A 15,818-nucleotide genomic window follows, 5' to 3' on the forward strand; every position below is an offset into this window, starting at 1 on the left:
GGGGGGGGATTCCCTGATTACCCATGTGGATCCCCCTTGGGAATCACCTAATCTGCTGGCACATTGGATCACTTATCCCAAGCTAGCTGCTATGAGAAATCAAACTACATAGACAGTGCAGGGTCCCTCACCAGCAGGTAGCACTGGGGGAACACCTTGTTTTCAAAGCGAGGCAGTGGATTGCTTGACATGGGTGGGCTGGGATTTGACGCCAGGCTTATCTGGAGGGTGGCTGACTCCCACGACTGCTCATACACATGTCTCAGCCTTGGCAGGTTCCTTCCCAAACAGGAAAATGCCCTTCTAGTTTTTATCCCTCTCGAGAGGCACCATTCTGTGCTATCACTTCAAACTCCAGTTCACAAGCCTTGTCCTCTGAGAAATGTTTTATCTTTCCTTCTAATTCTTCCCAGAAGGCTTCACACGAGAACTGCATGGAAACCACTGGCATTCTTTGGAACACCACTTTGCAAATTAAAATTTTCCTATTTTCTTTCGTAATTATGTGTGTGTCATCTTGCAATCTTTTAAATCCCTTCCTCTGAAGATTTTTCTTCCTTTTGGATTCTGAGCAGCATTATTCTATTCACCATGATGCTCAAGACAGTTTCACAGATGATTAAAATTATAGAAAAGTAGTACCGTAGAATCTCAGCACTGAGTAGCAGTTTTCCCAGATTGTCCTTAAATTTTCCCCGGAACTTTTCCAACAAAGTAGCATTCAGCCTCTCCTTGAGCATCTGATTTGTGGAAATCACATTTCCACGAATGGGGAAAGAACCCTTTATTGGAAACTGGAGGGCCAGACTCTGCCAATAAATCACCGTGTGGCTGCCCAGCCCTTCTCTCGCACCTGAATCCTCTCTCAACCCTTCACTTGCAAGGGCTCCCGCCAGCCTCCCCTTACTGCTACTCAGCTTCAACCTCCCCACACTCCTTCAAATCCTGAAACCAACCACATTCTTTCCTTTTTCTTAGAACATTTACTTCTGCTGGAAACCTTTTCAATGCTAAACACTTCATCTGAACGGGAGCCTCCAAAGCCTTCTTATGGCTATCTAATCCAACAGCTGCACCCCACTACCACTCTGTTCCAACTAAATTAGAACCCACTGTTAATTGCTTTCCTGGAATGCCATGTTTATGCTTCCTTAAGTAAAACTACGTGATTTGGCCTCCAAGTACATCTACATGTCAGCAGGTCTGGGGCAATTTGTATCCCATTTTCTATTTTATCTCCAATAACCAGCATAGTACCTAAGACATAAAAGGTGCTCAACGAACATGTGATGACCACAGGGATGAATGGTTTTAGAGAACTCACATCTCCATCCTGTTCTCTAAAATGCATGGTAGGGGTATGTGGGAGTGACAGACAAAAGCAAGGTTTCAGAGTCCAGCTGAATTGCATGTCATCCCTGACCCTACCTCTCCTTAGACGATGAGGTGGGGAAAGTCACTCCACCTCTCTAACTTTCCAACTGAAGGCCAGGATGCCTTGAAGGGTTCTAATAATGAGGCCAGAACGGCATTATCCTGGCTCTCTCATGTCCTAGAAGAGTGTCTTTGGAAAGTTACTCTAGATTTCTGTTTCTCTTCTGACTAGAGGGGATGGTGGGAGGATTACGTAAGTTAACAAATGGAAGGGATCCTTGCAATGTGCTGAATTCCATGTTACTGGCCATTATTATTACTGTTAGAAATAATAGTAATCAAGAGCTTGACAAAGAGTAATTCTTAATAAATGAAAACCATTTTACTGTCACTGCTACTGCCGTTATCCCTAGTATTTTTTTTTTTTTTTTGAGACAGAGTCTCACTGTTGCCCTCGGTAGAGTGCTGTGGCATCACAACTCACAGCAACCTCAAACTTTTGGACTTCAGCGATTCTCTTGCCTCAGCCTCCCAAGTAGCTGGGACTACAGGCGCCCACCACAATGCCTGCCTATTTTTTGGTTGCAGCTGTCATTGTTCTTTAGCAGGCCTGGGCTGGGTTTGAACCGACTAGCCCTGGTGTATGTGGCCAGCACCCAGATATTGGGATGGAGATGATGATCACTATGAAGTTTCTTATTAGAGCTGACTTTTACTAATATAACTTCACGTTGTAAAAAGAACCTTTCTTTGTGATAATATCCTATACCTTTTTCATGGAAAACTGTAAAAGTATAGCTTTTATTCTTGGGGGTGTATGAGAAAATCTTTTCCTATACATGGAACAAGGCTTCTCACTTTACTATCTATGATTCTTCAAATTTTTGAAGCATGAAGAAGTTCCCCTCAAAGTCTCTCTTTTCTGAGCAGAAGAGCTCCTGTCTTTTAACTGTCGAGGGACCTTTCACCATTAGCCTATAGGTCTAATGTTCATATAATCTGACCAACCTGGTCACCATTCTTTCCCCTCTCATTTGATGAATGTTCAGTCTTATCTTTTAATCTCTCATGTACTGCTGTATCCATTAATAGGGAAAGAGGTCTTTGGCATATTGTTAAGGAAAATAAGCAATTTATCTACAGCTTTACTGAATTTGGGGAAAGGGATTTTGTGTGTGCTGTGTGTAGACAGATAATTAGATAGGGGTACTGAGAGAAAGAAAAAGAGAGAGAGAGAGGGAGGGAGGAGAGGAGAGGGAGAAGGAGAATGGGAGGGAGGAAGCAGGAGGGGTATTTTAAGAGTGTTGAGGAAAATGTTAATTCTGGGTATTTCTGGGTGATGCCATTTTTATTTCCTACTACATTAAATGTCTCATTTTTGAACTGCCTGAATAGCAATAAGGATACTTATTTTTCAATAGACTGAAATATTAATTAATTTTTTTTCTAAAATGCTATTAACTGTACGTACAGAATGATTTAAGATTGAATTTAAAATATGAGGACAGAGTTAGGAAAATGAAAATCCAGGAGAAATATATGCTAGGTCTGTGTGAAAGGAACTTTGTGGAATTAATTTTGGTGACTTCTCCACTCCTTGGGTGGGCACCTGCAAGCTTACGGAGATGCTGGCCAGTCTAATAGGTCTCTATTCCACCGTACCCAGAGCTTCTTCCCCCTGCCTAGATTGTGGATCAGTGACTCAGACTAGTGAAGTGCCAGTTTCTGCCCCATACCTAAAGGTCATCTGGAAGACTTCGCCTTGGTTCACATGCTGGGTCCGGTTGTTGTAACCATGTAGCATCTCACCAAAGAGGGTGTCGTTGAATTTGGAGTCAGGCTTGAGGCACTTGGGGCCCTCACAGACATCTGAGAGCATTAAGCAGGATTTTCCGTCAGGGGCCAGCTTGTACTCCTCCACACAACTGCAAGATAAAATAAAACTGAGAGTTAGCCCCAGATCCTGGATGCCCCCATTGGGGGTGACCTAAAACCAATATCTGCTTTGCCTGCAAAACAGGTTAGAGTTTAGGAATAGAGACAGCTATTCTGGCTGGAATCTATCTAGGGCACAGGTGTCTAGAGAGAAGCACATTAATCCTGCAAATTGGTGAATTCAAGGAAAGTCATTTGTGACATTTTAGAGGAGTCCAGGGGACATCAGCGTGCACATCCACACACAAAGCAAATTTGAAAACTGTTTTCCACGAACACACTGACTTGAAAAAGCATGACAGACTAAATCACAGGGAATTATCAACCAGTTTCTCAAATGAGAATCTATTCCCACTGTATCTGTCAACCAAGGTTGAAGACTGTAGCAAAAACAAAGTTTTTATCAACCTTGGAGCTCAAAGGTGAACCTTCCAGGACCATGGACAGCACACAAGCTTCTGTTCAATTAGCAGTATTAGCCACCTCTGTGGGTCTCTAACCACCCACTCCTGACAGCCTTGACATGCCTCTGGGGTAGGAATGGGCTCCTCTGTGGACCAAACAGACATCTGAATGAGGTGCAGAAATAATATTTGCAATGTGGAAATGTTTGCAGTAGAAAAAAATATCTCTTTGAGAGGCCTGGAGTGGAGAAGGGGAGTAGTGATCTCAGCTCCTGAAAAATCATTCCAAACACTGGACATCTTGAGTATCTACCTTTTCACCATCTTATGCCAGGCACTGGGGGTAGGGTACACATAAATAAGACAGACAAAAGAACGTGCTTTACACACAAGCAAAATAAGCATGTCACATGGTTAAGTAGCTAAGCTGGCATTCAAATTCAGGGCTGTTTAGCAACACAGGAATCTTTTTCTTCTTTTGTCGCCTCTAAATCCAGTGGTTTCTATTTGTATGATACAACTCTGGTTGGGTGGTACCAGTTTGAGGCAATATAAAGAAGTCAAGCCTCTTATTTGCTATTCCTCTAAAGGGTAGAGGAGACACCTATTGAATCTGACTGCAAAGGGACTCATATGTGAGAAGGGAGAGGCTCTGTAATGTGGTTTGGGAAGAAAACGCACCCAGGTTGCAGGAACTAGTAGCTGATGCTAGAGACATACAGCTCGACAGGAGGCAGGAAGAAGACAAGCAGAAATGAAAACTTGACCCAAGATCACTCTAGGGAAAAGCCAGGAATGCCTCACGCATGAAGTAAGCTGTCACTCTTTCCTTGCTTCCCCTAACCTCTGGTGAGGGTTACTGCACTGAGGGCCTGATTTTTTTTTTCTTTTTTAATATTCCCCTGTACCAGAGTGCAGTGGAAAGTCTTGTGGAAGAAAGCACTGCTGTAGGGCCTTGGTAAATCTGTCCCTTCTTTCTGCATCTGTTAAATGTAAGTACCTTCCTCTTAATACAGCTGCAGCACAGATGAAGGGAGTGTATGTTGAAATGCACAGTATGTGGGAAGGACTTGATAAAATCTAGTTTCATACATTCATCTCAGGAGGCTCCCAGCAAATATGGATCAATGGTCTACCGGGGGATAACTGGGTAGAGTGTTCTCTCTCTGTCTCTGTTACTGCCTCTCCACACACCCATGTCCCCGTGCACCTGTGAGTGAATATATTAGTGTTGTGGATCAATAAACACTATCAGTCAATAGACTAAAATGTGGAAGTTCTTCATTTTTCTCTCCACATTTCTTGTCCCAGAGGTCATCATTGTTAACTAATAGGTATTCTTTTAGTGCTTTTCAAATGTATTTTAATACACATCATATCCGTGCATATACCAAATGGGGTGGCCATAAAATTCATGGGCAATTTACGAGTGTGCAAGTTACAACTATTTAAATTGCACACAAACTTTACGACCACCCTGTATATATAACATATATAATATAAAACATAATAGACTCGGAAACAGAATTATACTATACATTGTTAGGAGACAGACATTTATACCTAATGCTATTTCTTGGAGACCTTTTTAAGTCAGGTTACATCTAGATCTATCTTTCTTTAATGGATATTTGCCAATGCACAGTATAAATATACCATAATGCTTTTAACTAATCTTTATTGATGGGCACTTTGGCTGTTTACAGCTGTTTGTTATTACAAACAATGCCATAATGAATATCTCTGCACATATATCATTGTGCATATGTGTGTGTTTCTATAAAACTCATTCACAGAAGATGGATTGCTAGGTCAATGTTTTATGAATTTTAAAATTTTGATAGATCTACTAAATGATTTTCTGAAGAGGCTCTATCAGTTTACAACTCTATCATTGGTGACTGAAAAACCCCATTCTTTCACATCTTTCTGGTTCATTATTGGCAATCTGGGCTGGGGAAAAACAACTCATCTTTTTCTTGGATTTGCATCTCTCTGATTCCTGGTAAAGCTTAACACCCTTTCATGTTTGGCCATGTGTGTTTCCCCTTCTACAGATTGTTTGTGAGCTTTGACCATTTTTCTATGGTGATATTTATCTTTTTCTTTTTCTTCATTTGTATGTGGTTTGCATATTTTCTGAGAAGTTATCCCGCAGCTTCCATATATATTGAAATTTTCTTCCAGTCTGTGCTTGCATTTTAATCTTGATTTTGATGTCTCATAACCTCTCTATCCTGGTCCTTGATTGCATCTAAATTTTGTGCAGTGTTTACAAAGCCACAAGATGATCAAATATATTTCATTCTAGCATTTTTTTTTACACATTTTTCACCTATGTTTATTTAAAATGTAGGAAATTTATTTTTGTGAAGGGTGAGAATGGTTATCTTCACTTCACTATTTTTAAAATGGGTAGTCAATTACCTGAAGTGTCCATCCTTTCACCAACTCACTTTAAATGCTATTTTATCATATGCTTAATCCCTATGTATACTATGTATACATGATGGAGGTTTTTAATTATTTAATTATTTGTACATTCCTGCAATAATTCCACACTATTTTAATTATTACAGCTTCAGAGAATGTTTTGTCTTATTTTTGTTTTATTTTATCTTACTTTATTTTTTTGAGACAGTCTTACTCTGTCGCCCTGGGTAGAGTGCTGTGGTGTCATAACTCACAGAAACCCTTGGGCTCAAGAGGTCCTCATGCCTCAGCCTCCTGAATAGCTGGTACTACAGGCACCTGCTGCAATGCCCAACTAGTTTTTCTATTTTTAGTAAAGATGGGGTCTCACTCTTGTTCAGGCTGGTCTCAAATTCCTGACCTCATGCAATCCATCCATGCAATCCCAGAGTGCTAGGATTACAGGCATGAGCCACCATCTTTGGCCTTGGAGCATGTTTTCAATATACTAGAAAAGTAAGTCTCCCTCCCCTAACAAACACTTGTTTTATATTTTAACATTTCCTCATTTCTCTGTCATATTTTTCCCTTCAGAGGAATTATAGAATTGGGTTGTCATATTCCATGTAGAACCCTCATCAAACTTTGGGTGGCATTGCTTTGAATCTGTAGACTTATCTGGAGGAGATGAAACTGTGTTTTCATTAAATAAATATGTATTGAGAGCCAACTTTGTGCTGGGCACCACTGACAAGAGTAACAAAGAACGCATCTTACATTCCCCACACTGCGTCCTCTTCCTGGACACACACTGTAAACTACATGACTAAGCCTCTCTTGCAGTTGGGTTGAACAGATTATGTAACTGGCTTCTGAGTAATAAATCTCTCCTGATAAAACATAAGTCAGACTCCGCTTTTTCAAAACATTCTGTGATTCTCAAGTCCTGTCTTCACTGGTTCTGGCAAAGTTAGATATATGTAGATACTATGTAGATACTATGTCCAGATCCATACTACAGGATAAAGGAGGGCTGCCTTAATGAATAAGAAATTAACTTTCCTGTGTAAGCTCCTGGCTTAGAGGGGAGGGGCTCCATTTGTTTCAGCAACAAAGCTCATCTTATCCTGACTGATACAGCGTCTTTTCAGTTTGGAATCTTCTAATTCAGCAACAATATGTGTCTCTATGCATCGACTGTTCTTTTAGAACATTCACTGAAGTTTTTGACTTTTAGTTGCAAAAGTCACACACATTCTTGTGGAAAGCGCATTCATGAACATTTATGTCAGGCACTACACTGTAGAGGTTACAAGGATGTGTTTTGAATCCAAACCAACAGAGTCCAAATCCTGATTCTACCACTGAGCTGTGTGACCTTGGACAAACTGTTTAACTTTTCTGCACTTCTTGTGCTTACCCATAGACAAGATCTTATCTTATAGAGCCACTACAAGGATTAAACATGTTTGGACTTGAGTGTGCCCTCCTAGAGGGATAACTTCTAGTCTTTTACAATCTTTCACACTTCAAGAGTAAGTTCAGTTTTTCATTTATGTTTTCTCATAGATTTTCTAGTTAGTTATTGTTGACTTGGGGAAAGCTATTACTGATTTTTGTAAGTTGACTTTGCATTCTACCAACATTTCTGGGTGGAGCATAGTGGCTCACACCTACATGCTCCATGTGTGTTCGTGGCCAGGAGCTGGAGGATATAGCAAGCTCTGATCTCACCACTGCACTCTGGCCTGTGTGACAGAGCAAGACTCTCTCTAAAACAGACTCGCATCAATTCTAGTATGTCTACCAGATTCTTTTAGATGAATGAGTACATATTTGCCCACTTGGGATATTGGGATTATGAAATAAGTTTTTAAAAATTGTCCTTTTTTTTTTTTTTCAAACTGAGCAGGCATCTGGGAAACAAAACAAAAACGAGAACTTGTCCTTTGCGTTTCTTTCTCTGGATCAGTTTATATAAGACAGAGATAATCCATTCCTTGAAAATTTGATAAGACCTGCCTGTAAAATCTCCTGGGCGTGGTGTCTTCTCAGTTTCAGCCATTTAGCTCTCTTAGCATTTCCATTTGATCTACTTTTTACATTTCAAGGAAGTCAAGGAAACAGATCCTCCACTACAGTTTCTAGAAGGAATGCAGCCCCACCAATGCCTACATTGTACAAGTGCTGACCTTGACGATATCATCATGACTCAAACTTGCTAATTCATATTTTCTAAGAACACAATGCATTTTGTCAAGACTTTCAAATGTACTGATACAAAGTTCTACACAATATTCTCATTACATTTATTTTCTCTTTTGTGCTTCTATGTCTGTAGCCTTAGCTCACTCCTAATGTGTCCGTACTCTCTTTTGAAAAGGCTTTTTGTATTTTATTGATGAGGTTTCCTTTTTTCTTTTCTATTTCATTTATTTTAGCTTATATTTGTATTAATTTCTTTGTGCTGTTTTCTTTGATGCTGTTTTATAATTCCTTTTATGGTTTCTTAAGTCAAATGCTTCATCTGTTTATTTTTAATCTTTCTTGCTTCTTAATAAATGCTGTGAAGCTTCTGACTACAGCTTTGCCCAAATCCCACAAGCTTGACATGTAACCCTCCCTTTCCTGCTCCTTTCTGAAGAGGTAGAAATTTAAGTTTGATTTTTTTCCATATCCAACTGTTACTTGGAAGATATTTTTTAATTTAATTCCCAGACAGGTAGATTTGTTTGTTCCTCTTTCATCGTTAATTTCTAATATGATTGCATTCTTGTCTGACAAGCAGTTTGTAGAATTTCCGCTCCAGTAAATTTATAGAGATGTTATGCCCCCTTACTTACTATGAGAGACTCGAGGTGTCAAGTTCAGGTTTTGGAGCTAATTAAACTTGAGCTCAAATAAAGGCTGTGCTAACTACCAGCTGTATGACCTTGATCAAGTCGGTTAACCTCCCTAGGTTTGTGCCATTTTAAATGACGATAATAGCAATCCTTATTATAGGGCTGATGTGGTGGAGATTAACTTATATAAAGGATGAAATGATATCTTTCATACAGGAGCCAAATAAGGCATCAGCTGTTGTTGTTCTTCTTCTTAATGTTATTATGATTGTTTTCATTTGTTCTGTTAGTCCATTTACATTCCCCAGGGAATGTTAATTTATTTCCAGTAGTTCCTGGGTCCTAGTTGCTGGCTTCATTCTAGATCAGCAGTTTTCAACCTGTAGATCGCGACCCATAGGAACTGTATTAAAGGGTTGCGGCATTAGGAAGGTTAAGAACCACTGCTCTCGATCCACATTTCTCAAAGCTCACGGACTTGTCATTCTCTGACTTGTTTTTTGCTTTGAAACTATTTATACATATGCCATACTTCAAAGCAAAATAAATAAATAAATAAATAAATAATTGGGAAATTTCTACATGCCATTCATTGGAAATAACATACCTAAAATTGTCTATTTATACATATGTAATTATTATATATAAGCTAAATATATGTATTATACACACACATATGTATGTCTACACACATACCTATATGCAAAGCTCAGTCCTACATTCAAGAACTCATAGTTTAGTGAATTTTTTTGGTCTATATGACCTGATTTGTTCCTTATTATAACTTGTAATAGGTGGAAAAGTGCCCCTCCCCCAATTCTAATCCCCAGAACCAGTGATTCTATTACAATGGCAATATGCCCTTTGCAGATGCAGTTAAATAAAAGATGTTGAGACAAGAAGATTATCCTTGGTTTGTGGGCGGGCCCATTGCTAGCACATGGTTCCTTAAAGGAAGAAAATGAGAGCATCAGAGTTAGAGAAGGAGATACAATTTAAAAGCAGAGGAGAAAGGGGGCAGTAAGTGCTAGGAGTCTAAGAATACAGCAGTCTGTAATAGTTGGAAAAGGCAAGGAAACAGATTCTCCACTACAGTCTCTAGAAGGAGCAGCCCCACCAATGCCTACATTCTACAAGTGCTGACCTTGAGAACTGTAAGATAATAAATTTAAGCTGCTAAGTCTGTGATGATTCATTACAGAACCAGTAAGAAATACACAACCCCCAGGGGAGTACTGCTCCCATTTCCAGAGGAGAAAACTGAAGTTTAGAGAACTGCAGTGACTTGTCTGTGAATATACGCCTAGTCAACAGCAGGGCCAGGAATTAAACCTACGAGTCTGTACTTCTCTCTGTGTGTGTGTGTGAGTGTGAGTGTGTGAGACTCTATGCTCCTGTGCATGATTTTAGCAATATTATAAGTGTAGGTTTACAGTGATTATCTTTTGCTTGGGGGTGGGAAAGGATTATGGCTTCACAGGACAGACATAAGGAAGAAAGTAGAAACTCATAAAGGCAAATGACCCTCTGAGTTTTGAAACACGAGCAGTTCTTTCTTCTCAGGCCACCTCGGGGCAGAGGCAGGTTTATGCTAAGGTTTGTTTGGTTGTTGGTTTCTTTTTTTTAAATTTTATTTTTGTACCATACCACATAATTACACATTTCCTTTTAGAACATTCTGTCATCTGGGAGATTTTCTTACAGAAATTCTAAAGAGCGTAGGCTCTCAGGAAACCAGCCAAGATCTACATGAAACTATATTTATACATATGCCAAAATGAAATATATAAAATAAAATAAGCACAAAGACACAAACTGGGCATTTTAGCTGAAGGCAAGGGACGTGTTACCCTTAACAACCCCACTGTGTTACGGAGAATACTAGGATTAGATGGGACTTCAGAGATTGCACCATAAAACCTTCTATGTGCTTAGCCAAGAGCATGTTTTATTAATCCTCACAGTGACATCGTGAGGTGGACACTTTCGTTCCAACACTGCCACAGAGGCCCCCAAGGCTGGGGACATACAAATCCAATGACCAAGAGCACAGGAGCGCTTTCAAAAAGCCAAGGCCTTGACCTGGATCTTCTTACTTCAAGCTGATGCTCTTTCCAGCCCAGCACAAATGACTTCCTCTCATCTGCTTGCTTTTCAAAGAAGGCAACTGCGATCTACAGAAAAATGGCATTGTGTACAAACCTTCAAAGCAGAGAACGTATTTACTTATTTATGTATTTACTCGCTTGTTTATTCATTCATTCCTCGATGTAATTATTTATTGAAACGCATGTACCAGAAACTATTTTGAAAACTAAGGAAGGGAATCAAATCCTAAAAAAAAAAAGAGAGAAACATCGAGGATAAGAATCACTCAAAGAACCGCACACCAAGTAGACATGGACTGACCCTGGGGACAAATCTAAGCATCCTATCACCAAAGCAAGAGAAGACCAAGTTGCCTTTTCAGCTTTCCTTGTACTGACACCTGTGAGAAATTTCATCCTGGGGTCACTGTGGCCAGAACCAGCAGCTAAGCACCTCAACTGCACTAATGCCACTAACCGACCCCATAGCAGTCCTTCTCATGAGGACGCTCACGACTGTCCCAACATTAACCAAAACAAAGACCAGTGGAGGCATCGTCTGAGTGGTCTCCATCTGCAAGTTTCACTCAAGGGAAAATTTAGAGCTTCTAGAAAAGGAAAGGAAAGGAAATAGGATTCCATATGGAACTCTGGGCTATATTTTATCTACTCTACAATCCCCAACAATTGTAAGAAACACTAGCACTCCACTTAATGCTAAGGAAAAAATGAAACAAAACAAAACAAAACAAAAATCCCACAAGACTGCCAATTAAACTGTGTGAAACCATTTATAGTAAGATACATCTCAATTTCAGAGATGTTAAAATGTGGAAAATACATACACTTCAGAATCAATGAAATATGCTTCACCACTGCAGGACTTATCAGAGCCTGTACTATCCCTGGGTAACTACAAGAGGCAGTTATAGAGAGTAGTTTCCCCTCCTACAAACACTGAACACTGATCATGGAACTAAGGTAGCTCGGGGTCCACCCTGGAAAACACCTGTCTGAATAAAGAGGTGGATTTTATGTGTTTCTATCAATTGTCAGTGAATATTTCTTACATTTGAGATTTGCAAATGTTTAAAGGGCAGAGAGCACAAGGTTATAATGTTTGGCAAGAGCCTAGTGTGCAAATATCCTACAGTAACAATTAAAGGTGAAATCCACATCCTTCAACCAGAAGTCAGAGGACTGAGCGCTCAGGTGCTGGCTTAAAGTGGGAATCGTAACAGAGTAAGTGCCAGAATGGATCCCCCATATCTCTCTCTTGAACCCCTGGGGGGCTCAGAGAATATTGTCTGAGGAAGGTGATGCTTAAACCATGACTTGAAGATGAAACAGAGTTGTCTGAGCTAAAGGGCCAGGAACAAGTGGGAGTCAGTGGAGCCACAGAGGAGAAGAGGCACAGAGGGAACATTGTCGCCAAAATTCTAGAAGCTGAAGCCAAAAGGCCTGATCCAGGAAGAGGAACCTGGCTGGAGGTGCAGTTGGGAAGCTAACACTGGGAACAACTTGTTTAGCTGTTTTAAAGGAGGAACTTGGCTCGGTGTCTGTGGCTCAAGTGGCTAAGGCGACAGCCACATACACCTAAGGTGGCGGGTTCGAATCCAGCCCAGGCCTGCCAAACAACAATGATGGCTGCAACCAAAAAAAATAGCCAGGTGTTGTGGCAGGCGCCTGTGGTCCCAGCTACTTGGGAGGCGGAGGCAGGAGACTCACTTGAGCCCAGGAGTTGGAGATTGCTATGAGCTATGATGCCATAGCACTCTACCTAGGGGGACAGCTTAAGGCTGTCTCAAAAAAAAAAAAAAAAAAAAAAAGGAGGAACTTCATGTAACAATTATCAACTGAGTGCTTAGTATGTTCCAGGCACTGGAGATAGAGCAGTAAGTAAGACATTCAGTAAGGGAATCATTAAGTGAGATGGCTTTATACCTATTAGACTAATTACAACTATGGTTTACTGAGTGCTTAATTAAGTATGCCAGCCCCCAGTGCATGTATAATTTCATTTAATCCTCACAGAGGAGGTACAAATTACTTCTGATTCTACATGAAAGAGCAAAGTCTCAGAGAAATTGAGTGACTCGTCCATGGCTAGATGTGGCCAGAGGACAGACATCGGATCTTTCCCAACTGGCACTGGAGCCACAAGGCCTGAGTTTGGATCGGAATGTCCCCGCACTCATCAGCCCTGTGACCTTGGGCAAGTCACTGAGCCCTTCTGTGCTTTATTTTCTTAACAATAAGATGGGAATCGTAATAGCACGCCCCTTATAGGGTTATTAGAATAATCGAATGGGCTAAGGTACACAAAACACTAAGAATAGGCCTGGCACGTAGGAAGTTCTTAATAAATGTTAGCTGTTATTATTATCCTGGCTGCAAACACACGTATTAAAACTGCTCCTACCCAGGACACGGAGAAAGGTCACAGAGCTCTGAGCAAGTTGGCAAGGTCCCCTTGAGGAGGGCTTGTTTTGTTTTCCCTGCTTAATTCAACAGCATCCCACTTCCCTCTCACCAACTCTCTCAGAGTACCTGCTAATAGCTTCCCCTGTTTACAGTGCTTCTACCAAGTGGGCAACTTCCCATCTGCATGCTTAATAGACAATTTCCAAAGCACGTTCAAACTGCAGTTGGTTTCAGGAGATCTGGGTTTTCTTTTCTCTTTTGTTCTGTTTATCCAACATTTGGATGGGCGTTAACAGCTCACAACACACTTTCATTCATTTAGTCTTATTTAAGACTTTCACAGACTTTTCACCCCAGAGAAGCTCACTTTATCCTGTCTTTCAGATCCCAAAACCGAGAAGCCAAGGGCATTGGGTCACTAGTGGATATCGTTAGGATCACTGTTTTTAGTTACTTTATTGGAGGAACACATACAGCGCTAACTGTGCCGGACTCTACTCTAAAGCACTTTGTAAATGCTGATGCAACTGCAGTGTAAGTAATGGATTTAGTCCACATATCATCATTAGGTAACTTTCTCAAGGTCATACAGCAAGGAGGCAGTCACTGAGCAACCTCCTCCACCTTAATGGGGTAACAAATGTAACATACTTTGCGCTCTTCATGACCAGCATTACATTAAGGTAGGTCTTATTAAAGTTTTACGGATGAGGAAACTGAAGGTCAAAGGTCCTAAGAGCCCAGCCTTATGTCTAAGAGAGAGTGGTAGGGCTGGGATTAGGCTGTCTATTGAATCCAAGCTTCCCTGCAGGGTGCTAGGGATGGGAAGTGGTAATAGTTTCTGATGTCAAAATCCATTATTGCTGTGCCTGCTGCTGTTGCTGTTGTTATTTGCCACAGAAAAGCCCCCCCCCAGCCCCCCAAGTATTCAGAGAGAAAAATAACAAGATAAAAACACAGCTGATTCTGTATGCAAGCCTGCAGACCCAAAGCCATGCATAATTTACTCAACACTGCCCTGCAGTCACTTAAGCTGAGGAGAGACGCTATAAATTCAGCTCTGCATACCCTAATTTATTTCTTATTTATTTTACTGATACATGTCCAGGGCCTCCAGTGAGCTGCTCCAATACCTGCTGGAAGGCACCTGCAGCCCCCAGTGCAATGAGGGCAGGAAAGGAAACCCTGATATAAGCCCCAGACGGAACACTAGACTTCATGTACTAGAACCATGCAAGTTAAATTAATCTTCTGGTAAACTGGAATTAAACCCATGCGAATTCCCACCTCATTTTTGTGTGAAATGTAAGCCTGAAAAGGTTGCTAAATGGCTTATGCCGCTTTCTCATCTTGGTAAATAAAGCAGTGAGCATCCCTCTCCCATGAACACAGGGTTACTTTGGGGAGCCACAGAATCTCAAAAGGTGGGCAAATTTTCTGATATGAAGACATTATCAGAAAAGGAATGAAGAGGAGAAGAAAAAGGCTGCTATTGTCTTGAATGATTACTGAGGACCAAACACTATGCGAGGTGCTGTCCATGGCAGAGGTAACTCCCACCACGCTTTCAAAAGGGAAAGTAAGGTAAGTTGGAAAAAACAGGAGCAAGGATGGCACAGCCATCTCTTTTCACAGCTGATCCACCAGCAGCCTGGAGACAGAAAGTGACACTCAGCATGCTGGCCCCCTCCTGCCTTCCCTTGCAGTCTCACACTAATGTTAAAACTCAGTTTGAAAGATTCACTCATACGAATCTTTCTAAAACTGTCTTAACACAATAACTAAGTAAATGACATAAAGTCTATGTTAACCAGTTTGAGGAAAATATTTCAAATTGTATATGAAAACACTACACTGTACCCGTTTTGCATTAATGTACACAGCTATCATTTCATAAAAAAATAAAAAAAATAAAAAATAAAACTCAGTTTGACTTCATTATGAGCAGGAAGCTGTACTACCAGCTTTACCTGAGTTATTTCCTTTGCCCCTCCTCTCCTCCAATTAATTGTCCTTACAGCCTGAGCATTAGGGCACCGAGAGGCTAAACACTGAACGCACACTGTTAGATTCCTGCAGAAATTGAGTTAGAAGCTTGGGCATAGCTATACCCGTATGCATCACATCTGAAGTTTTCTCTGTGCCCACCTTCAAGGCACAGGCTTTGGCTCCAAAGCGCACTACCAGGGCAGCAGGGATGGACGCAAAAGGGTAAGAGACCATCGAGAGAAAGATTATGACCCTAGAGATTGGGCATGGGTTCCATTTACCATATTTATCAATCAATTATTTAGCTTTCTTTGTACATTCTTCTGTTCACTACCCAACAAAAGTCATAC

At 40.8% G+C, this 15,818-nt stretch overlaps 1 protein-coding gene across 1 annotated transcript in view; it reads right to left on the minus strand.

The window, feature by feature from the left end:
• The window catches only part of ASTN2 (astrotactin 2), a 655,276-nt gene that overhangs the window by 328,835 nt on the left and 310,623 nt on the right, over window positions 1–15,818 (minus strand). Inside the window, exons 10-11 of the mRNA XM_012802447.1 lie at window positions 15,001–15,033; window positions 3,111–3,317 (exon numbers count right to left, since the gene is read on the minus strand). Coding sequence (XP_012657901.1) covers window positions 3,111–3,317; window positions 15,001–15,033 — 240 coding nt within the window. The remainder of the gene's footprint in view (window positions 1–3,110; window positions 3,318–15,000; window positions 15,034–15,818) is intronic.

This window comes from Otolemur garnettii, unplaced genomic scaffold (assembly GCF_000181295.1).
Source record: "Otolemur garnettii isolate 467f Iridium unplaced genomic scaffold, OtoGar3 scaffold00014, whole genome shotgun sequence".
NCBI classification, from domain to species: domain Eukaryota; kingdom Metazoa; phylum Chordata; class Mammalia; order Primates; family Galagidae; genus Otolemur; species Otolemur garnettii.